Source organism: Spea bombifrons, chromosome 1 (genome assembly GCF_027358695.1).
Source record: "Spea bombifrons isolate aSpeBom1 chromosome 1, aSpeBom1.2.pri, whole genome shotgun sequence".
Classification (NCBI taxonomy): domain Eukaryota; kingdom Metazoa; phylum Chordata; class Amphibia; order Anura; family Pelobatidae; genus Spea; species Spea bombifrons.
In genome coordinates this window covers 105,677,682-105,701,991 of record NC_071087.1, presented here as the reverse complement: position 1 = coordinate 105,701,991, position 24,310 = coordinate 105,677,682, and the positions used below count along the sequence as shown (strand labels likewise).

Sequence of the window (24,310 nt, the reverse complement as noted above, 5' to 3'; positions counted from 1 at the left end):
GCTATTAACCCATTTGGACCTGTCTTCAAACTGGTCCTAAGGTCATCCCACTGCACAGTACCTGCGACCAACTGACTTTATGTACGTTCACAAAACTACCTAAAACTCCTAAATTTGCTCCTGATACAGAGGGGCCTTCAAATAACTAATGTATGTAAATATATGAAAGAACAACGAACCGTGTCCATAGAAAAACACAAGGCTACAGGATTGCCTATTGTGGTATCCCCTAGACCTAAACCATAATGTGCATAATATGACGAACTCAATGCTTCTATGAATTTAATTAGGGATTGGGTACTTGCCCACATGATAGTTCATGGTTTACAGATGGGTATTGAGCAAAGTACATACATACAGGTTTGTGGAATCCTCGTTTAGGTAACAGATCCCCATTCATCCCATTACATTCCCTTAAGTGATGAGGTGAAAATGGTGCTGGTAACATTTCATACCCTCTCCCACTGGATTCACCTTTAAGTTTAAGAGGATTCATTGGAACTAAGGAGCAGAGGACCTAGGATCACTAATAATGATGCACTATGCCCATCTGGCCCGTTACAGCTCTCTGGGCAGAGTGTTGAGCATATTACCCAGGGCAATACTTTATTCCAATATTATTTAATGGCCATTTAAACCTTTCTGAAAAATTCCAGTTCCCGGCATTGCAAAGCAAATAAACATGTATTTACAAACGTAATAACATACACAAGTATCCACTATTTAAATGTGGCTTGAAATTTAAATATTTTTAAAAATGGCCGAGAATGGAATACATATTATTTTCTAAATACGTAATCATCATGACGTTGATGATGGCTGCTATTGTACTACTGTCTGTAAGCAGTCAATCCAAGGTCTGGCTCTACTACGAATGGAATGGACCAGAATGTTTCTTTAAAATAGTCCTTGTCACTCAATCCCGTAGCAAAGAGAGGTGGCAAATATATTGCATAGAGGTCACTCCCCCCTGCTGCATTACTCATATAACTAAGGCACCATTCCCTCTTCTCATCCTCATTAACTATCCAGACTCAGGAATTAAGCAAGATAAACCGATTAAAAGTAAGAATAATATATATTGATCCCTTGTTTTATTTATTAGACATTTTTTTGTTTGGTCTTAGTGTGTGTAGTATAATTGTCAATTGTCCAAAAGATATAACATTTCGCAGCTGTCAAAATTCTAGATGTTAAACCATGTGGGGTTGTGGTGAACTAACAGAGTTAATGTTGCTTTATCTTTACTGCATGAAAACATACTTGCCTAGTATAAAAAAACTGTTTGTAAATGCATTGTAATAGTGTTTGTAATATATTTTTAAAAATATTCTTTGCGATTCTTTGCCGACCTCTGTGTCACTCAAGGGGTTAAAAGTAATACATTCTTGAACAGTCTGACAAGCATTGTTTAGCGTTAAATAGATTTCGATGACAACAGTTTCATGTGTTCATGTAACCTTCATGCATATGCATCTTTAATTAGTGGAAAAAAGTGTAGATGGAAATGAGTCTTTGACATTCCAAATCAATGTACATTGTGATAAATATATACATTTTCTTACAGTTCTGACAATGCCACTTGCCCATTAATCTTTATATTGCAACTCAACATGTAGTCCAGAATTCCTGACATGTAGCCTGTTATTATACAATGAGTATACCATAATATGAGGTCACACAATGCTCTGACACCCCTGTGTTAATCATAAAGCTCTGCCCATGAGGTATCCATTATACTTTATAAAAGACATGTTGGTATTTACAGTATACCGCAGAGTAAATTATATGTATGTGATTTGTCGTGTCTGTATATTGTGAATGATTGTCTGTCTGTAAGAGTAAATGGATTCCAGTATCTCGGTACAGTAATGGGTTCCTGTCTTCCTGTATAGTGATAAATAAAATGATTTGTTGAGTGCATAAATACTATGTGAAAGTTGGAGTAATTTCACGCTTGAAAACGATATTTCCATAAACAAATAAAAGAAAGAAATACTTTTGTTCCCTCCTGTGTATGTCTAGTATGACCGATATCTTTAAAGTGCACACCGTTCGTTAGTTTGTGCTAAAAAGTTATCGTTTAATTCTTTATGCAGACGGAGTAGGAAGATGCAGAACAACTCCATTTAATAATACCTATACATCATTTACATCAGTAAACATAATTTCATGATGCTAATTCATCAACCATGTTCTGCCATTATTTGGAAGTAAATGTTCTCCTACAGTTGGGATCCTGCAGTTGGGGTCCATCAGAAATACACCTGGCTATGTTTATGTATAGGGTCAGATAGCAACAATCCCATCAACAGGGTGACATTGGACTTAGCAAATGGAAAAGCTTTTAACATTTAATGGTCTCTTTCATTAATTACCAATGAAAAACAGCTTGATGATCAATCAGCGACACTGAAGACCAGGGAAACAATCTGATCGCCCTTTATTAATAACCTATTTTGTTAAGTGTAGGATTTCGGAGAATATATAGATGGCATATACATAATAAAGATTTTTTTTGCACTAAAAACACTATGAAACAGAAAGATAACAACAAATTAGGACCATTTCTAAGCAAGCAGAATGGTGACATTTCCAAAGAAGCTGTAATATATCTAACGTTACCAGCCTTTAGCTTGTCCAATGTGACATACAGTACCAAGTCACAAGTGGCACCCTGCTAACAATGCTGCTCCAGGTCAAGGAGAAATGAATTGGAAATTCAATTTTATACTTGAAATGCCATACCTCTTAATGTGGTCTCAAAGTCTAAGGTGTCAAAGGCACATTCCTCTCATAAAATAGAAAGACAGACAGACGGACAGACAGATTACCTTTTGTGTAATTATCTATTATGTATCAAGTACAGTATCATCATGGCTATTTTCTTTCCTATTGTAACACCAGTCTAAACAATATATATATATATATATATATATATATATATATATATTGTATTCGTTTTGCTTGTTCTTTATACTTCACACACATTATTACTTTATAAAGTATAAAAATGTATCTTATAATGTATAATAATATATCCTTTCTTGTGCTCATTAATTTTCCTGGTAGAAAGGGAGAAGAGCTCCCGAAAGCTTGTCATTCCTAAATTCTGTTAGTCCAATAAAAAAGGTATTATCACAAGATATATATATATATATATATATATATATATATATATATATATATGCAAAGAAAAGTATAAACTCATTGAAGTTTTTAATTTATAGCTCTGTAGATAACTCTACCACAATTATCATAAAGAAATTGTCAGTTTTATTTCCTCCAATTAAAAAAAAAAGGAAGAAACGCATAAAATACTTCTTAGAATTGCTAAATTTGATGCTTGTAAAAATGTCTACTGTATTTATAGTGAAATGGCCAGACAACTGGAGACTACATAAATATATAATTTACGCTGAGCTTGTGAAATGCCCCTGCAAAAGGCTGCTCCCAGCTGCCAGGCCTCTGAAGGCACATTTCCAGACTTTTTACACTCCATATATACTATACGGATCATCTATAGGACATTAGGACTTTTATGACCACATTTCTAGCATCCTTGTTTTGCATTCTTTTTCCCGATCTTTAACAGCTCTTATGGCCCTATTAACGTTAGGTGATGTTGCAGCAATGGCCGTTTAAGGAAAGGGTGAATTGCTTTATATTCATGGTTCTGATGGATTACCAATTTCACGGCCCTTTTGTTTTGTGGTGCATAGCTTTTTATATTGCGGAAGTAAAACAATCTAATTAAATAGCACAACATGATCTTTATTATCAGCTATTAAATCTTTGATTTTGGTGCATTACATGAACTCTTAATCATATTTAGAATCACCCTATAGACAGAGGGGTTAATGTGATCTCGTATTCTTTCTGCAGCGATTGATAACCAGTCTAGCTTGTTTATTTGTTTTATATATTTATGGCCATACTGCCAGGGGTAGCCAACAGGTTGTTCTCCAACTGCTGTGGAGTGATTCCTGTATAGCATATACCGCTACCTAAAAGAAAATCATACAGATGTTGAGTGTTATAATCCAAGAAACAGTGAAGGGCCACATGTTGCCAACAAAGCATACTCACCATAAAACTGTTACTGATGGGCAATAAGAAATACAACATTTGGCATGTCAATACTCAGATCTTAAACAGTCTTTGGTCTCATCTTAGAGCCAGGATAGCGGTATCCCTAAAGCCATGTATAAATTCATTTCTGAAATGTATTAAACTCTACCAGTTCTTCTTGGACGCTTTCCCACTCATCTGTAAATTACATGTAAGCCCCTGATACTCTGGTTTTGGATTATGACCGCTTGTTCTAACTTTTCACCTAAATAAACTTCCCTCCTATCCTTTGTGAGGAACTCTTACATTTTACTGGTAGACCAAAATCCATAATGAATGATAAATTGACATGGTGATGAGATGCAACACAATAGCACTTTGATAACTTGGTTTACTGTTAATTCCATCTTTATGGTAAAACATGTTGGGTACATTCAAGCTTATGCCCACATTTAAAGTATTTGCCCAGTACTGGTTAAATCTTCATTGATTTTATTATAAATTATGCAGAGCCAACTCAGCCCCTCTTGTAGGAGATGTTCACTGGTGTTGGCCTTTTGTGAGTTAAATCTGTAACTTTCCCCGAAACTTCGCAAAAGTCCCACATTAATGAATAAACCCTTAAGACACTGTTTTTTTTTCATTTTTATTGTTTATACACATTACCTAACCTATTGACAAACTTTAGAATGTATGGTGTATAGCATACCATTAACGTTACACTTGTATAAGAACATTATGTCTTTGATTAATTAAAATAATTTCAAAGTGAAATTCCAACAGAAGTAAGGGTATTACAGTTTTTTTCTTAAATGTCGAACATGTTTTTTTATATCATTCAATATAATTCTCTATACGTTCAATAACTTATTTTATTTGAATATCACGTCAGCTAAACAAATTAAAATAGCTAGCTTAATTTGGTATGACTTAATTCATATTAATTGTATTTTCCAGGGAAATTATTGTTTATTTCTTGAGGCCGGCAGATCCAAAGTGCATTGCAGTGATAAGAGCAGGTTAAGTTGAGAGGGGGCATCATTAGCTACACTGAAGTGGTTATGGCAACTATCTACTTATAATTTGTATAGAATTACAGCAAATAGTAATTAAGTGCAAAATATGACAATTATTAGCAATGACATTTTTTTGCAGGTCAGTATCAGCATTATCACATAAAACACATTAATCATCCAGTTAGTCCAATTAAGTTCTGTATTGCTGCCGCGTCTTATTTTAATTAGTCTTCTGCATTTTTAAAGGTCAGCTCAGCAAGGTAAACATGCACTTTTCAAGCATTAAGGATATAAAATGTTCTAATTTTACATGCCTTGTTTGACAGTTACAAGACAATTTGACCTTAATCTGACACCTTTCAAACACATCTTCTATAATATAAAAAAAATGTAAAAAGAAACCCAGCATGTGTTGACTCTTCCATTCCGATACTAACTACGGCAGCTAGTAAAATATTTAAAGACACAATACATGACACTAAAGTCTTAAGAGCACATACTTGCTGATTTTTTACAAGCGTTTTAATGACTTCAGTGTGGATTCTCAGCTACTGTTTATAAACCCTAGAACTCCACAGCTTGTACATCTTAAATTTCATGCGGTAGTGACTCCCTTCCAGAAGAATTATATTTAAGCCATCTCATTACATAATCTGTTAAAGGTCATACCGGTTTTTGTTATGGCAATATATACTATATGGACAAAATTACTGGGACACACCCCTTAATTTTTTGATTCAGATGTTTCAATCAGACCCATTGCCACATATGTATAAAATCAAGCACCTAGTCATGCAGTCTGCATTTACAAACATTTGTGGAAAAAATGGGTCATTCTGAACAACTCAGTGAATTCAATAAGTCAGATTCATGAAATTTCATCCAAGCTAGATATTCCACCATTAAGTGTAAGTGGTTTTATTGGATATCGAAAGTGTTTAGGAACAGCAGCAACTCAACCACGAAGCGGAAGACCGTGTCAAGTCACAGAGCGGGGGCACCAAGTGCTGAGGCACATGGTGCGCAAGAGTCACCAGTGCTTTGCTGATTCCATAGCTGATGAGTTCCAAACTTCCACTGGCATTAATATCAGCACAAAAACTATGTGGCTGGAGCTTCATGGAATGGGTTTCAATTGCCTAGCGGCTGCATACAAGCCTCACATCACCGAGTGCATGCCAAGAGTCAGATTGAGTAGCCTAAGGAACGCTGCCACTGGACTCTGGAGCACTGGAAACGTGTTCTGTTAAATGATGAATCATGAATCTCTGTTGGATAGTCTGATAGGCGAGTCAGGAGATTGCCTGATTCCATTGTGCCAACTGTAATGTTGGTGGGGGAGGTTTAATGGCATGGTCCTGTATAATGGTATGGAGCTGCTTTTCAGGAGTTTGGCTAGGCGACTTAATTCCAGTGAAGGGAAATCTTAATGCTTCAGCATACCAAGGCATTTTGGCTGATGCTATGCTTCCAACATTGTGGAGACAGTTTAGGGAAGGCCCTTTTCTATTCGAACATGACTGTGGCCCTGTGCACAAAGCAAGGTCCAAAAACATGTGGTTGGATGAATTTGGCGTGGAAGAACTTAACTGCTCCTCACAGAGCCCTGACCTCAATACCATCGAACACCTTTGGGATGAACTGGAACGGAGATTGTGTGCCTGGCCTCAAAAAAGCTCTATTGGATGAATGGGCAAAAAATTGGAAGCTGTTATAGCTGCAAAGGGGGGACCAACTACATATTAATGTCTATGTATTTAGAATGCAACGTCAGGTGTCCATATAGCATGGCAATGGGCACATAAAGGGTGTCAGGGTGACCTTTAGGATGAATTGGTGTGTCCAGCATTCTTGCAGCAGTAAGGAGATGTTTCTATCATTACACAGGAAATCAGACTGTATGAAGACAGCCTGAACTCTTCCCTGTCAGTAGGGGCACTGGCTCTGTGCTGAAAGATCCAGTGCAACTATGCTCAGTACAAATGTTGGTACACTATAATGGTTTGAATTTGCTTCCCGCAAGTGTCAATACTGACACCCACCGGAAGCACAGAGGAGAAGAGACCCGGCCCTGCTTCCTGTTATAGAGTGATCAGTAGACGGGAGATCAGATGGGGGAAAAAAATTATCCTGTTTCCTCAAAAAAATAATAAAGAAAGATTTAGGGAGCCCAGTGATGTTACCATGACAATATAAATGACAAAAACCTCTAGAAGGCTACCTTGACAAATGCTATGCCACATAGGAAAATTCATTGGAAACAAAAGAAAGGAAACAAGTGTCTATCCTTTTAAGTAACTAGCATTTTTAGTGATTTCGCATTTTTAAATACTAGCATATTGTTTTATGGACACTGTAAATTCAGTTAGTAACATAGTAAATGTGGTGAAAAAAGACCTAAGTCGATCAAGGTCAACCTTTCTGACTTTCCTTCCAGCTTTTGATCCAAAGGTATTTATCATTTTTACTTTGTATGTCTATGTAACATTCAGACTTTTTAGATTACAGTAGAATTTGCCAATTCCATAGCAAACAAAACATTTGTATCAATGTATTATATGGGTTGCTTGAACTAGTGTATTAATAGAAACATATAAACAGAATTTTAAGAACCATTTGGCACATCTAATGTGACCAGTTTTTTGATGTAGAGACTCAGAGCCTTAATCGGTCCTTTATAGGTAATGGCTGTTATGAACCATACAATAACCATTTATATACATTATTTACATACACAGATAATGAATTATTCATTTACTTATTGAACTCCACTAATCTATAGTGGTCTAAAATTCACTGACCTCTCCTTAAATGGTCCAGGGGGTGATAACTGAACCTTAAAACGGTTGTTCTGTTTCCAGGGCCGGACTGGGACTGAAAAGCAGCCCTGGAAAAATTTGGAGACCAGCCCCATATAGTTTATCTCACGGTGAAGCTCTTATACCCACACGCACCCCTTATACACACCCGAGTCACACTATGTGCCATTCTTTTTATCTCATTATTTGTATTAAAATGCCAGAAAGCAAAAGTGTTAAAAGGCCCTAATAAATGAAATACATTACACAGAATGGGATCAAAACATTTACTACTGCTAACATTTTTAGATGAAAGAGTTCCATTTTATTCAGTGGAACAAAACACTGATCACATTATTCTTCACGATATTCTGGTAAGAAACTTTTATTTCTTTATTAATTCATGTAGACTACTTTTTTCCATATTTAATAAAAGCTATGATTGAGACATGTTTGGTTTTTATTTCCTTTCATTTGACAACCTACCCCCGAGTTATGCCCCTCTGCCCCATGACATCCCTTTTAACTCCCTTTATGCCACTCTGCCTCCAGATATGCCGTTGACCCCCTATATGTCACTCTGCATCCAGAAATGCCTTATACCCCTATATGCCACTCTGGCATATAGGGGGTTAAAAGGCATATCATGGGACAGAGTGGCATATAGGGGGTATAAGGCATTTCTGGAGGCAGAGTGGCATAAAGGGGGTGAAAAGGCATATCATGGGGCACTCTGCCTCCAGAAAAGCCTTATACCCCCCCTATATGCCCCTCTGCCTCCCTGATATGCCTCAACCCTCCTATATGCCACTCTGTCCCATGATATGCCTTCTAACCCCCTATATGCCACTCTGCCATATAGGGGGTTAAAAGGCATATCATGGGACAGAGTGGCATATAGGGGGTATAAGGCATTTCTGGAGGCAGATCATGGGGGTTGATATACCTTTTAACCCCCTTTATGCCACTCTGCCTCCAGATATGCCTTTTGACCCCCTATATGTCACTCTGCATCCAGAAATGCCTTATACCCCTATATGCAACTCTGGCATATAGGGGGTTAAAAGGCATATCATGGGACAGAGTGGCATATAGGGGGATATAAGGCATTTCTGGAGGCAGAGTGGCATAAAGGGGGTTAAAAGGTATATCATGGGACAGAGGAGCATATAGGAGGGTATAAAGCATATCGGGGAGGCAGAGTGGCATATAGGGGGCATAAGGCTTTTCTGGAGGCAGAGTGCCCCATGATATGCCTTTTAACCCCCTTCATGCCACTCTGCCTCCAGAAATGCCTTATACCCCCTATATGCCACTCTGTCCCATGATATGCCTTTTAACCCCCTATATGGCAGAGTGGCATATAGGGGGTTAGAAGGCATATCATGGGACAGAGTGGCATATAGGGGGACACACTTACATACACACACATGCCGATTTTTTTTGTTTTTAACAAATACAAAAAACATTATACAGTACAAAAAATACATTATTTTACTCACCTTCTACTTCTCTTGACTTCCTGGTAGCTGCACACTGTTCTCCTCTATGCTGACAGCCAGGATGCCACTGACCTGACATCCGGTGCTGCAGCAGTCTGAGCGCGAGGGGGCGGAGCTTCCACCTCACGCTGCTCCTATCACTGTGCAGCCATCAGACTGCTGGGAATGTAATCTAAACGGCCGGTGCGTGCTGATGCCGCCGGCCGGAGCTACTTTAACACTTTTTTTTTTATTATTTATATGGTAAGCTGGATCGGCTTGCCATAGAAAGTAAAAAAAAAAGTATTAAAGCAGAGGCGGCCGGCGGCATCAGCACGCACCGGCCGTTCAGATTACATTCCCAGCAATCTGATGGCCGCATAGTGATGGGAGCAGCGTGAGGGGTGAAAGGTCAGTGCGAGGGGGCGGAGCTTTCACCCCTCACGCTGCTCCCATCACTAGACTGCCATCGCACACGGCTGCTGGGTGCTGATGCCGGCCGGCCGCATCAGCACCCAGCGGCCGCTTTGATTAGACTTCGGGCAGCCTGGGGGGCAGCTCAGCGGCTGTCTTCATGGCCGCCCAGCCCACGGACCTTCCGGCCCACCGGGAAATTTCCCGGTATCCCGGTGGGCCAGTCCGGCCCTGTCTGTTTCTCTAGATTGGAAACATGCGAGCAGGGTCCTCTTTATCTAGTCAATTCTAGTTTTGTCATACCATTTGAATGTATGTATTGTAAGAAGCATTGTGTAAAACATTGGCACTATATAAATAAAGGGTATTAAATGTGGAGAACATTACAGGCCTTAAATGACAAATATACAACACATAGGGGGATAGTTGAGAATAAAATATAAATGAGAAAATGAAAAGAATAATCTGAGAAATTATATTCCTTCTGGTTCCTTTGTTTCAATAAATTAGGAGATTGCTACATGCATTTTGGATTATTTTAAACAGTACAAACTGTTTCTTTGATGAAGCAGCCAACTCACAGCAGCCTTTAAATATTTCTGTTGTCCAGACACAATCCCAACATCCCGACAGCCTCTAAATATAAATATAAAGTCCCAACGGTCCAACTTTATTTACCCTGGGATTCCTGATGGCTATTCTGTCCAGGAACCACGTGGCACACATTTTTATTGAACTACAGGATCTTTTTTAAGACATGAGGATTTCATGTCTTAAAAAAGATCCTGTAGTTCAATAAAAATGTTGCCACGTGGTGGAATAAACACCTCAATTCACTGAGTTATATCATTTTATTCTAATTTGTCCTGGAATTGAAAACATAATGACAGGGAACTATACCAAGGGAGGTACAAAAATGTTTGTTTCCTGTTGTATTTTCTGGTTTACAAATCGAGACACGTGAAGTTAAGTGTCATCATTGAAATTTTGTTTAGAAGACATTTTCGATGCTGAAGAATGTTAAGTATACACACAATACGCGCTAGAGTGTTGCATGCATATAAAATAATTATACATTGTATACTTCTGTATGGCATATACAGTGTGAATATTAGACATATTTCTCTAAATTATGTTATTTGCTTATTTTTGTTCTAGAAATGAGTAGTAAAAATATCTCAGGGCGCCGTGAAATAATGGCCCGTGATGCTGACGGACTGAAAAACTTTTGGGAGAAGAAAATTGAAAAGCAAACAGCTGCACATGAGTATGAAGATACCAGAAGGAGCAAAAGTGCACTTTCAAAGTGAGTATTGGGCCAATTCTTGACCATAGGATGCTTTCTGACAATGTGAAACTTTGCAATGCTTTATTCTATCAAGGCAACCTCTTCCAGTATGCTGCTGGTGTCAGTATCTAGTAGCTGTGTTTATGCAGGCCATGGCATGCTAGTCTGCTTAATTTGTGCCTGAGCCAAGTCGACTCGCCGGACGAAGACACGGGTCCATGTGAATGTGCTTATGGCCCGATAACAGAAAAGTAGGAAAGATTTAATGTCAGAATACTTAAACTTTACACATACAGCTCTTATAGCTTTGGTTTTGTCCCGGTATTGTCCAGGCCGCAGTCAAGGAATCCTCATAGGTTTTTCATCACATTAAATAAAATCTTAAAAGCATTTAAACTATTCACATATCCCAAATACTGTATGAATTATACAAATGCATTATTGGTGTTTAATTTGCATATTTACTGTATGTCTGTTTCGTGTAAACCCTTTATGCAACATAAAATTCAAGGTAAAAAAAATCATATCCTTTTCCCCAGATTTGTTCTCAATCTACAGTGCTAGGGATTAAGGTACATAATCTTCTAAAAGATCCGAAAATATGATATGTTGTTAAAAGAAATATTATTAAATCACAGGGACTTTGTCTTATAAATTCAACTAAATAGTTAACCCCTTAAGGACAATGGGCGATCCCTAAACCCATTGAAAACAATGCATTTTGACCCCGTACATGTACGGGCTTTGTCATTAAGGGCTTAAGTAAAATTAGCTGGATAGAACATAGTTTGTGATACCATAGTTACATACACATTGCGTCTAAGCCAGTCTTTATATCCAACGAAAAACAAACTGGAAAAGCACCAAACTATAGCCAGTTATATAAAACAATAGATATCGCTCCAAATATAGGGTGGGTGTAGGCTTACCCAGTCAGCAGACTTCAGATCCGGCATCCAAGCCAAAACAAAAATGAAAATAATCCAACGCTGCAAAACCGAGACTGCCAAACCGTACTCAAATTCTAATAACTCCACCAAAATCCATACTTAAGCAGACTTTATTAGGAAGCTATAAACATGGTGGGGGGCATTAGACAGAGAATATATAAATAGTCTCTATGATTAAGGGCCATAAGGCTCGAAACATGTTTTCTAAAGTCCACATTTTTCACATAAAGTCCACTTAAGTATGCATCTTCGTTTTGCATTAGTTTTAATATCCACCCCAAAATAACAATTGTATTGCTTTATCATTTCTATAGTACATTGTGTCTGAGGATATGAGGATAGGGCAACACTTACTGTAATGTAGACAGGCTCATGTCTTGCGAGTTCCATAATTAACAAACAAAACAAACTCGATGACATACTTGCCATTAGATATCAGTTGGTATGATATCAGTTCACATGTACTTCATTGCACTTACATGTCGTCAAGTCTTATCTAATATGCATCCGTTCTATAATATCCTTAAAGCTGCTCACACATCCTACCAGTTGGCTTTATTTTGTTTTAACCACAAACATGATGACATGCAAAACCTTGCTATCAACCTTACTAATGAACCTGTGATACGTCTGTTATTTTTTTTAAGTTTTTAAGCATGCCATTTCATTTTACAGAAATATGTTAAAGAAAGACCTAACAATTGCCAGGTGTGACCAACTTATTTATAATGTATGACACAATACATAAAATACCATGTCATGGGTTAACTGTGGATCTTCCATTTTTCCTATTGTGATAAATGCCTACGTTTGGGGAAAAAAAACAGACTTTGGCTGCTGAGCCATCTAAAGGATAGCCTCTAAACTTTGGCCATGAAACCAAACTTTGGGCAATCAATTCTATCTATAATCACTGCTGTGGTTTACGTTGTAGGTGATTTGTCCCTATGCTGACACAGACCTATCTGTCCACTCGTTCTAATGAATTGTTTTTGGTTTTGTAACCCGGCTTTTAATTTTAGGCAGTAGCCAAATACTAGGGATAACTTGGTGTAGAAAACTGAAGAAATTGCATGATATGTCAGTTTGTGCCCTGTACCATGTGGAAAGATATTTGTAAGACCATTTCTTTATTTTGCTGTAATTAGAACATTTAGGGGTTAAAGTGAAGGTTTTCTTTGCAAATGTAATGTTTATGTAATCTGTATGACCAGACCCCATACCAAAGTATGGGGTTTCTTGAAAGCTGAAAACCCTGACACATAGCTGACAATGTGTTAGATGGGGCATCCAAGAGTAGTTAGTGCATTAGATGGTGATAGTGTTCTAGCAGAAGGAAGTGATGAATGGATGGATTCCTACAATTTTTTTTTTAACATGTAATGTTTGCCTTTACTAAGGTATGCTTACTTGTTGCAGACTCCGAGAAGAGTGGAGACAAAGGCTGGAAAGCAGAGTTAAAATGTTGCAATCTCTTCAGGAGGAACAGAAGAAACAACTCTATCCATCAACGGAGGACTCTATCCAGCACAGACCCAACACTGCAGCATGAAACCTCAGATATCATGTGCTCTACACATGTAAATGATGTTTGCCAAACTCTTTATGTACTTCACTCACAAACTAGTTCATAATCTATTTGAATCACGCGTAGACAATTTTTGCAGAAGGTAATTAATTGACTTTGGATAGAATGTAGTACTTAAATTCCCCTATTTATATATATTTTGTTATTGTTTGTTAAATCCTATTCAGATTTCTAATCCCGCCACCTATCAAACACAAATAAACCCCATGTTTAGGGACTGAATAAATTATAAATCTGATTTCCTTCAGCATGCATATTTATAAGGTGTGCTATGTCCACTTTGTCATTAACAACCAAATTAAGTAAATCCAAAGTGTGTTGATAAATTATTTTTTTTACGCAGTAAATGTTTTCTACAGCCAGAAGAGAATATCAGAAAATGAAGAGTGATGCCTTGGGCCCTTTTTTTCTTAGCATCTCCAAAAAGCTATTGTTTTCTGTCTGTGCTAATTCTTCTGTGGCACAGAGGAGCTCTGGTTGTTGTATGAAAATTCTGAACATGCACAAAGTCTTGGGCGGCTGGAGTTGTCATTTCTTAAATTGCTATGTTAACAGTTAACAATGTATATATTTCAAATGTGATGAAAATAGCAGGGATTGCTTGCAATGTAATATTCTGTGCCCAAAGCGGCAAGCATCAAAAAAGATTTTGTCATTTGTTTAGATTCCGATGTACATATTTGTACACAAACTGAACGAGGAAAAAAGCAAATCAAGAAAACAGAGCAGTTTACATAGTAATGTAAAACATAACAAACTGCAATATCAGCACAATTGTAATGATTTAAACCCATCACAATCATAAACCAGTTAGGATGGCTAATAGCCCTAAATTCCATTAACATATTAATAAAAGATGTTCGTCTACTTTAGCATGAGTTGTAATATGTCATGTTCAAGCAGTGAGGCTACATTTGAGTCCACACAAATCAAGATTTCATGAATATCTGCTAAGTGGAAATTGAAGATTGCAAATATAATGTAACAGCTTTTTCTTGCTTTTAAATAATAAAAGCCAACTAAAGTTACCTAAAGGGTAACCTGGTTCTGTGTACAGGGCATTGTGGGGGTCATTTGTTGGGTGGTATGCTTGCCTTCTACTTCTACCCTGCTCTGTTAACACTTTGGACTTGTATTGCAATATAGGGATTTAAAAAGAAGGGGCAGTTTCCATTGATTTTTTTATACAACATCTACCTTATCCTTATCTAAAATTAGATCGCTTTTCCATGTATCTCCCACCAGTGCATCCGTGTGTGATTTTGTGTATTCAGATGTTGTTGGGCTTAACCTTACAATTTATCTAGTATTTCAGGCGTGTGTGTGTTAAGTACAAACATCACATTCAAGTCAATGTAGCTTTCTCAGCAGCCCAAATCAGAAAAACGTAGTTTTCGATACATCCATAGGCCAGGGTGGAAAATAATAATTTCCTAGGTGTCCATAGAAAACGGATGAAGGGAGTAGACTTGTGCATTCGCGTGCATACACATTGCAAATTTAACAAAATTTGCTAATTTGTTCAATTTATACAAATCACTGAAAGCTAGGCCAGACTCCCCACAAGAGGATACAAATGAAGCAAAAAAAAAAAATTCCGACATCCCTGGGCTCTTTCACTCCGGCTCACTTACTGTTGTCTACCTTCTCTGCCGTCCACTTCCGCGTCCTTGTCTCGCAGCTCTGCTTCCGTGTCTTCCATCTTCTTGTTCTGCATCTTCTTGTTCTCCTCTCTTTTATCTATTCTTTATTTACCTCATCAGAGATAACCTCCCCACAAACTTATGCCAAATGATAGAGCTTCTGGTGACGTCCTCTCCTGTGATCATCTAATTAGGGGAGGAAAAAAGACCAGAAGTATAAATGAGGTTATCTTAAGACAAAATGGCTGAGCTTCTGATGATGTCCTCTACCTCAACCCTCCAATTGGGGGAAGTTCTGCCATTTTTTGTGGAAGTTTATCAGAGAAAAAACAAATCTTTGATTGTGGAATATATACTTCGCTGTTTTAATACACTTCAAACTCTGTGATATGGTTGTGGGCAGAGATGCAGAAGTGGGCGGGATACATTCAGTGCAAGAGAGAGAGTGCAGGTGTGAGTCAATATGGGAGTTGGACAATAACTTTTTGAGGCATGATTTTCGTCTAAACTGAATGCGCAGGAAACAGAATTTGTTGTCCAAAAACTAACCAAAAAATTTGTCAGAATCATGTAAGGAGCCAAAAAATGTTACTAAACACAAGCTTCCATGCCAGTATTTAATATGTTCTCCCCAGCCTCCTTCATAGCCCTTAGTCTGTTGGCAATTGTGATGTAGAAAGCCATACCTTGTTCCCCACTGAGTAGGAAGGAGCTTTAGCACATCGTTGGTTAGAATAACATCTTTGTGAACGACGGGTTCTTTTTTTTAGGTCAGTCATCATGCATTTTAGCTTATCCAAATGAGTTTTAGTTTCAGAGATGTGCAGTATTGGATGCTGTTGGAAAGGAGGAACAAGGAATGAAGTGAGCCATTTTCGAACATCGTCATCACCACCATAATCATGGTGTTTTGCCGAGAAGGTAATTCAATGATGAAGTCCATCGAGATGTCAGGAATCTAGACAGGGTTGTTCAAGAATATGTAGTGGTTGAAGAAGACCTGTGGTCCTCTGCCTAGGTGTTTTGGTTCTTGCATGTCTCGTATGACAGGATATATTGAGCAACAGCATCCCGCATATTAGGCCACCAAAAATATATGCGGAAAAAATGTTCTGCCTTTTTTGTACTCCATAACCAGACAAAGGGGATTCATGGCAGAGCACCTGTAAATGAGATTTAGGAGGTATATAAATCCTACTTCATTGGGTGATGACAGAGGAGGCCCCTGCAGGCCTAGAGTTGCTCGTACGAACATTTAAAATCCTGGCGCCAAAGCTGCTGCGTAGTCCGTACCGCGTTAACCCTGTATTAACCCCTTCTACCAAAAAATAAAATAAAATGAACACGAAGAATGTACCGAATCGAACACATGAATGGTGAATATTCATGGAATATGAAGATTTTTTCCCCCCACGAACACGAAGAGTTGGCCGGGGCGCAGGTCTAATTTATAAGACATTTTTTCTATCTGGTATATTGATTCTAAAGTAACAGCCCATGTCCCAGGATGGAATATGTACAGCAATGTTTATAATATTTACATATGAACGTGGTCTGTTGTTGGAGATTTATAACATAAAATACACTTTATTAAATCTTTAAATAAAAAAGCATAACACTATCTAGTATTCTTAGAATGTGTACATTATTTCATTTGCCTGGTTACTAGGTGGCATTAATGTCTGGTTATTTTGCTGCCTTGTTTTTAAGGCACTGAGCGCCAGACAGAGCTTTTCCACCAACCCATCCTGGAAGGAGGTTGTCAAAGAAAGAAAAACCTAAGCATGAAATGAAAGAAACACAGATATGCCATTATCATGACTTTTTATTTAATTAAAAGTAGATTTCATTAAAAGGTTGGGGACTCCTGATTATCTTGCAGTGATAACATTGGTTCTTTTTCCCATCTCACTTGCACCATTTTTTCATGGTGACACTTTTATACAACCGTCAATTATTAAATATCAATAAGCCAGCAGCACATAAAAATAACTCTAAATGCTTTTGAAGGCTAGATTGCTTTTTGAAACACTCCGGTGTTCTAACTAAACCTCTTAAGGTTTAAATACACCATTATTATATACTCTGTATTTCCTTTTGTGCCTTTTTAGAAACAGTTGTTAAAGTATTGTTAAAAATCCACTAACGTGAAAAAGACATTTGACCTGCTATACTTGTACTCCCAGGGTGTTGGAGATAAAGACAACGTGGACTCTATTAGCCATATAAAAGCATGACATTTTCCCTTTAATTAGGAACACTTGTACAAAAATGTATGCTGTGGGGCTATATTAAAATGACTTCTACTAGCCAGCTAGACTTTTTTTTCATAAAAATTCCTAGTTAAAGTAAAAGTCTGGTTATCCTGCTGAACAGAGATTCACAGCTGGTGTTTTATGGCCACTTACATCTAAGGTCTCATAGGTCACAGCAACTGGAGTTCAAGTATTTTGCCCACATATTAACTTTGTGATTGTGGGCAGAAGAGAAAATAATGTTTTATGTGAGGGATATTCAGTCATTGTTACTGACTAGACTTGCGCACAGAAACCAAAATTGATTCAGATTAATTTTCATTGTTATTTTGAGGGGTTTTTTTCTCATTTCAGAGTCACACTAACCTTGACACATGCAAACTACACAATACACTCACATCACCCTAGATGCAAGCATCCTAAACATTACCCTACCCAACATTACCATACCCAGGAACTTCTGGGCTCCGGCTACCTGGAGCCTGCCCTTGCGGGATGCAGCCAGGACTTCCCACTGGTGGGACCGCCCACTAATGTCAGTGGGCGGCCCCGCTGATGTCAGGAGACATTCCAGCTAACATGGCTGTAAACACCTTCATTTAAAGGGAAAATGGGCGGGGAGTGAGTCATGATAGATATACATCTTCAGTACATCCATAAATATTTTACAAACCTGTTCGATTTACAGGAAATCTAGACACTTTATAAAAATTACAAAAGAAAGAAAGAAAGAAAGAAAGAAAGAAAGAAAGAAAGAAAGAAAGAAAGAAAGAAAGAAAGAAAGAAAGAATGTGGTCCTGAAAGAGAAACGTCATGTTAATATTGTTGTATGAAGTGAATCAGCATGCTCGTTATATTGTTTGGGATAGAGGAATAGTACATTGATAGTTAGAATAAAGAGTAACTTGGGAAAGAGTTCTGGAAAATAAAGATTTACCTTATTTTAAAGCCTCTCTATTTTTATGTAATCAATTGATTACTTGTTGATGACGCCATAAAACACAGAATCAGGGGTTTAAGTACTGTATGTGTAGTTAAGGGGAAATTGTAATGCTTCTTTAAACATCACTGCTGATTATTTTCTGAAAAGACATATTGGGAAACATTATAAACAGTTTTATGGATGGGTATAGAAAAATATATTCACAATTATTATACAAAACATTATGTAGTATTTCACATCTGGATTCAACTTGCTTATCTGAAATCATGACAGGTATTTTGCTGTTATATAGTAGTAGCAGCAATTTGGGTTAACCATTTAAAACCTTCACGACGTTCCATGGCACCTTCAAAAAACTAGCCCAAAAGTCTATCATGACAGAATGGAAGGTCATGAAAAAAGTAGCTCCCGTGCACACTGCTACAAGCGATTACTGGTGCAGGGGGCTGCCTCACACCCAAGGGAGTCCGCAGGAACTGCTGTTTATTATCCCCATGCTGGAGGTCTCATGCAATGCACTATTCATGTAAACTGAGTGCTGCTGATTGGTCGGAGTCCAATTAGCAGCATAAGTAAAGTGAAAAAAATGTAAAAAAAAGTCTAAATAAATATTATTATTATTTTTTATTGTGCCCTCCCAAACACTTACACATCCATGCTTCACACACAAAATCCTGCACAAGTACACATACATATTCATGCTCACATACACTTACACATTCATGTTAACACACACTTCTCATTCTAACATACATTCATTCATACATACTCCCTTAAGGTCCTACTCACTAGCTCACTTTCGGCCTCTTCCTCCCCTTCTCATGTGTAGCGTTCTCTGTCCCTCGCACACTGTGCAAGCAGCCTAGATTTTACAGTGCAGTCACGTCTGCTAATCAGCTATGACTTCATATCCAGTGCGGCACTGACATGCATACGCAGAGTGGCTTGTTTGGGGAGAGCACACCACAATGCAGCCTGCGTGTAGATCTATGCTACACCAATTTCAAAACTTGAGCCCTTGAGAAAAAGTTTGTGTGATGTGAATTGGGATGGTCTGAAAAAGGTAGGGGAAACCAGTAAGAAGATTAATTTTACTGGCATTTATACGCTCATATCAGGAAAGATAGTTAATTGCCCAGATTGCATAGCCTGGCAAAGGGTAGCAGATATCGCCCTGAAATTTTCTATGAACAAATGTTCAGAGTCTCCAAATATTTCAACTTCTCCTGGCATAATCTAAAGGAGAAGTATGAGCATAAGGCGACAACTAAGGCTTGAGGGCAGGAAAGATTAAGCACTTCTGATTTGACGCAGGTGCAGGTATTCTTGTAGTTGTAGAAGCCCCATACTGATCTAACTCTGCTATGATATTTGACATTGAGATGGAGGACCAGGAAACTAAAGATTTATGATGTACTTGCAGGCAACGGATACCTGTGATATCTGGGTTATTCCTAATTGCTTCCATAAGCGGCTCCAGAGAAGGTATGGACAAGAGAGGGTAAAAAGGGCAACTCTGGCTCATACTATTTGAGATGTGAAAAGAGTGCACCCCATTAATTCTAATTCTCACTGAGGGAGAGGAGTACAGAGAAAGGCCCCAGCTCAATAAACCATCTCAGAAGCCCCTATGCAACAGAGTAGCTGTCGGTGGATAGTAATCAGGGTGAATTGGGGCAGTACATTTGATCCTAGAAGCAAGGACCTTCCACCTGTAAGGACGCTGGGTGCCGGATCAGGTAGAAGTGTCGATGCAGGGGCAAGTTGGGATTCAGAGCATGGCAGAAGACAGGCTGACGATGTATCCAGATCAGGGCTGCTCTCCACTTTAGCCCCAGTCTTCTTGGGCGTCATCTATAGGTGTTCTGAGCACAGCTGGAAGCCCTCTTGCAGGGATGCTGGCAGACTGGCAGGCGGCAGAAGACCAGCAGGAAACAGACAGACACCAGCAGGTGGTAGTGGATGCTGAGCAACGCACAATACAAAGGATGATCCGAAGAATAGTCGCAGTCCAAGCCGAAGGTCAGAAACCAGAATATAACGATCAGCAGGGTACCAAGGGGCAAACACTAGAAGACAGAAGACAGATCGGATGCAGCAAATCAGTAGCTCCGTATGCAAGGCCAGGAACACAATGATCTAGCACTGAGACTAGAGCATTGTGCCTGGTTTATATTGAGCCGTAATTGAGCGAGTGAGGGGCAGGGAGGAATAATCGTGCAGATCCCAATCAAAGGTAATTTTAAGGGTGGGGCCTTTTGCCAGGTGGTGGCTGTACTTCCTTAACAATGAAATGTTAGGGCTCTATGTTTTTTTTCACATCGTGGGCATGTTTTGGATTCATATGATGAGCTGTGGTAGAGTGGGGGCCTGGACCCTAAGCTGATAGTGGGCCAGATATGAGGCTAGAGCCTCGGTCAGCACAGAACTCTTCTTCTTTGCACGGCTGGTCCACAGGAGATTTATGATCTCCACAACAAGCCTATCTCTATAATATACTGGAGCTTTGTTGCACCCTGGTGCTGGAGTGATGTATACCTTAATAATTTGCCTTAGCATGCCCCAGTGGATTTTTTTATACATATAAATTGCTCTATAGTCTGTATTAATTTTCATAGGTTTATTTAGTCTGTAAAACTTTAAAATGCTGCCATCATACACTCACACATATGCTAATGAACATACACACAATCCGCTTCCTTTATTTTCTCACAGCTCTCTTTTTCTCAGCTCTGAGCTCTTCATTTCTCCCTCTCACAACTCTCCACCTCTACCAAGTCTACATTTTATAGTACTCTTGCAGTGCTATGTGTTACGTGACCCCACTGGGCATCTCAGTGGCACCTGGAGGCAGGAGTGGTGAGGACATTATGCTCTCCTGAGCATGAGGTCCTCGGCTACCTCCTCATTTTGCCCTATACAAAGGACAGCCTAATATATATACATTCATCATTTTAATCTACAAACACTATTGAATATACAAAAAAACAAAAAGGTGTCCACGCCCCTTGTAATAAGTGACAAATATAAATAATTAGATGGCCTTAAATAAGTACTCCAGATGGTATTCAGGTAGGATATCCAGGTATAATCGTATAAGCAATATTAAGGGCCTCATTATGCTCATATGCATATGTAAGAATCAGGATTTTCTATTAAGCGTCCCCTCACTCCCTAGTTCATTCACAACGAATCAATCAAAACGAATCATGAAGCAGAAAAAAAACGGAAGGTAAATAAAAATATAAATGACTTTAATATCAACTCTTACATACAGTAGCTGAAAACGGAATGTCCTTGGGGTCACTGCAGTATTAATCCACCACGAGAACAATCCTCAGCTCAGTCCTGTTAAATATGCTTATTTAGTATATAGAACAATATAATGTAAAATTTGGGAACATCTAGCATTTTTAGTACAGTAGCTCCAATATTATGTACGAAATATGTATAAATCAGTTCATATTTGCTCATACTGTAAAAAAGAAGATAAAGCGATCTAGGGAAAGCAAGAACATCACAAGCAGGAACCCTTGTCCAAAATATTCAAAATCCGTGGGGCACACTGTAATGAGCAATTTGAGGATACCATCATCTATTCAACTCAGGGAAGAGTGAAATAAAAAATGTGCAAATTTGTACAGACCAGAGGGCAGTTATCTCCCTTCCCACTTACATGGAAAGAGAAAGATATAATCCTTGCAAGGAACAGAACTCCTCTACTGTATTCGCACAAATTAAAAGTAAGCTATCAACAATTTTCAACATAATGTAGCCATGAAGAATGTAGCATCAGTTTTCTTCTTTTAGATAAGGATTCTAATTTCCTGTGGTTTTTCAATTTTGTATTTTATTATCCTTATCTTTTCTGCATTTTATATTACATTTCCCCAGGCTGTTAATTACTGTTGGTTAAAAGTCTCCAGTACACGTTGAGCAAGGCACAGATCTGAACACTGTGCAAGTAAGAACGCGAATAAGTACAATACCTCTTTAAGCTCTTTACTCTAAACTTCCATGACATTGTTTTACAGTTATTCTTTCATTTATAAAGTGTCCATATTTATTCCTCCTCTTGTACCTAATATAATTAGAAAAACAAAAACTAGAGCAAAAGAGGAGATAGGGCAACAAAACATTATTTGGGTAAATTAGTGAAAATAAAAAAAGCAAAATAGGGGATTGTTAGATTTAACAAGAAATTGCAATTGTGGAATGAGATTAGGTTTAGCAGACTGTGCTAGTAACATTTGATTGTTCACTCTACTATTACTACACTTTGAATAAATGAAAAAATCCAAAAATGTATGCTGGGCACATCCATATTACATAAAATATTGTTCAGATGCATGGGACGGGAAGCTTCTGTATGTGACGATTTGCGTATGGGTAAGCCCCATACAGATGGGGATTTGCATGTTCGGTAGCATCCGACTGATATTTATGCAATATGGAACATAAAGAAACATTTTTTTCTCACTAGAGTTGTTCTTTAACTATCTGGATTGATATTCAGGATGATATTGAGAGAGAAAGTTAGTTGCCCCAGTCTGCTGGAGTCCCTTAAAATTTTCAGAATCTCAACTGAGTTTTTAAGGCCATAGATCTGCATTTCAAAGAGCTATGGCTTTATCAATGGTGGCACCGCAAAGCTTTGTGGCTTAGATCCAGAATCTGTGTTATATGCTGTTCCAGGGAAATATTTTGTTTTGTTCCCCAAGAACAAAGAACTAGACGTTCGGCAGCAGGATGGGGAGGCAGAAGATCTTGTCAAAGAGATCAGTCATTTCGAAAAAGCAGATCCTATAAACCTGGTAGAGGAGACACAAGAGGTTCAGCTTGGAAAGGTGGTCAGAACAAAGGATTCAGAGTATTTCGCAGCAGAAGCCAGTTCTCCAGAAATACTTCTAAGCAATTCTGAGGGTCTGCAGGCCCAAATGCGTCCTGTAAAGAGAGAGACTAAAAATATTTACTTACATCTGGACCCAAGATACTACAGACAGTTTGGTTCTCTCTTTCCACCAAGAAGGTTGCAGGCAAGAATTCAAGTGATGGCCCAAGATGCCTTTATTCATCTCTGTCAGATCATGGAAAGAAAATGGCTAACCTCACCTACATCCAGCAACATGTAGAGGACCAGGTCATTACTCCAGTTCAAGATTTTAGGCAATATATTACCCTTTGTTTCTAGTCTGAAATCTACTAGGAAGGTGGAGATATCCTAGATATGAGTTCTCTGAAAAGTCTCTTCATATAATAATGCTCAAGATGGAATCCCTAAGCAGTATTCTTTTCATCATACAAGCAGGTGTATTATCACACCCCTATCACAGTGTCTCATTAGAGGTTCCTCCGGTTTTCCATTTTTGGATGGTATTTCCAGTTCTGCAGGCTCCCCTCCGGTCTCACTACAGCTCCAAGAACCTTGACCAAAGTATTGGCGGTTCTCATTGTGGACCTAAGAAGAAAGAGGTGATGTTTTTTCATTGTCTGGATGATATTTTGACCATGCCCCAAATTTTGAAATAATGCTACAGAAGAGAGACGCAGTTCTTTTGATACATTCAAGATACAGATCTTTGATCAACCACGAAAAACACAGCCTTTGCAAAAACACCATGTCACTCTCTCAATAGAGGAGCCGCAACCTGGGTTTTGAGGAAAATTCTGATGGAAAATTAAAGGGTGATAGCAATCTTTCTATTTTGGCCCAGGAAACCATAGTTTACTCTCCACTAATCCTGGACTTCCTGTACCAGGGCTCGATATGCCATCCATCCCCTCAGGATCTCAGACTATTGGCTTGCAAGTTGGCAATCTCAAGAAAATAAAGGTATTTCTCCAGCGGCCATTGCGACTCTTC

At 38.4% G+C, this 24,310-nt stretch overlaps 1 protein-coding gene across 1 annotated transcript; it reads left to right on the top strand.

Annotated features, from left to right (window-relative positions):
• Nucleotides 1-969: 969 nt before the first annotated feature.
• On the top strand, nucleotides 970-14,766 carry LOC128474418 (protein FAM240B-like). The gene is made up of 3 exons (XM_053456754.1): nucleotides 970-1,065; nucleotides 10,939-11,086; nucleotides 13,438-14,766. The coding sequence occupies exons 2-3, from the start codon at nucleotides 10,941-10,943 to the stop codon at nucleotides 13,568-13,570; spliced, it is 279 nt and encodes a 92-aa protein (XP_053312729.1). The 5' UTR covers nucleotides 970-1,065; nucleotides 10,939-10,940; the 3' UTR covers nucleotides 13,571-14,766.
• The last annotated feature ends 9,544 nt before the right edge of the window (nucleotides 14,767-24,310 follow it).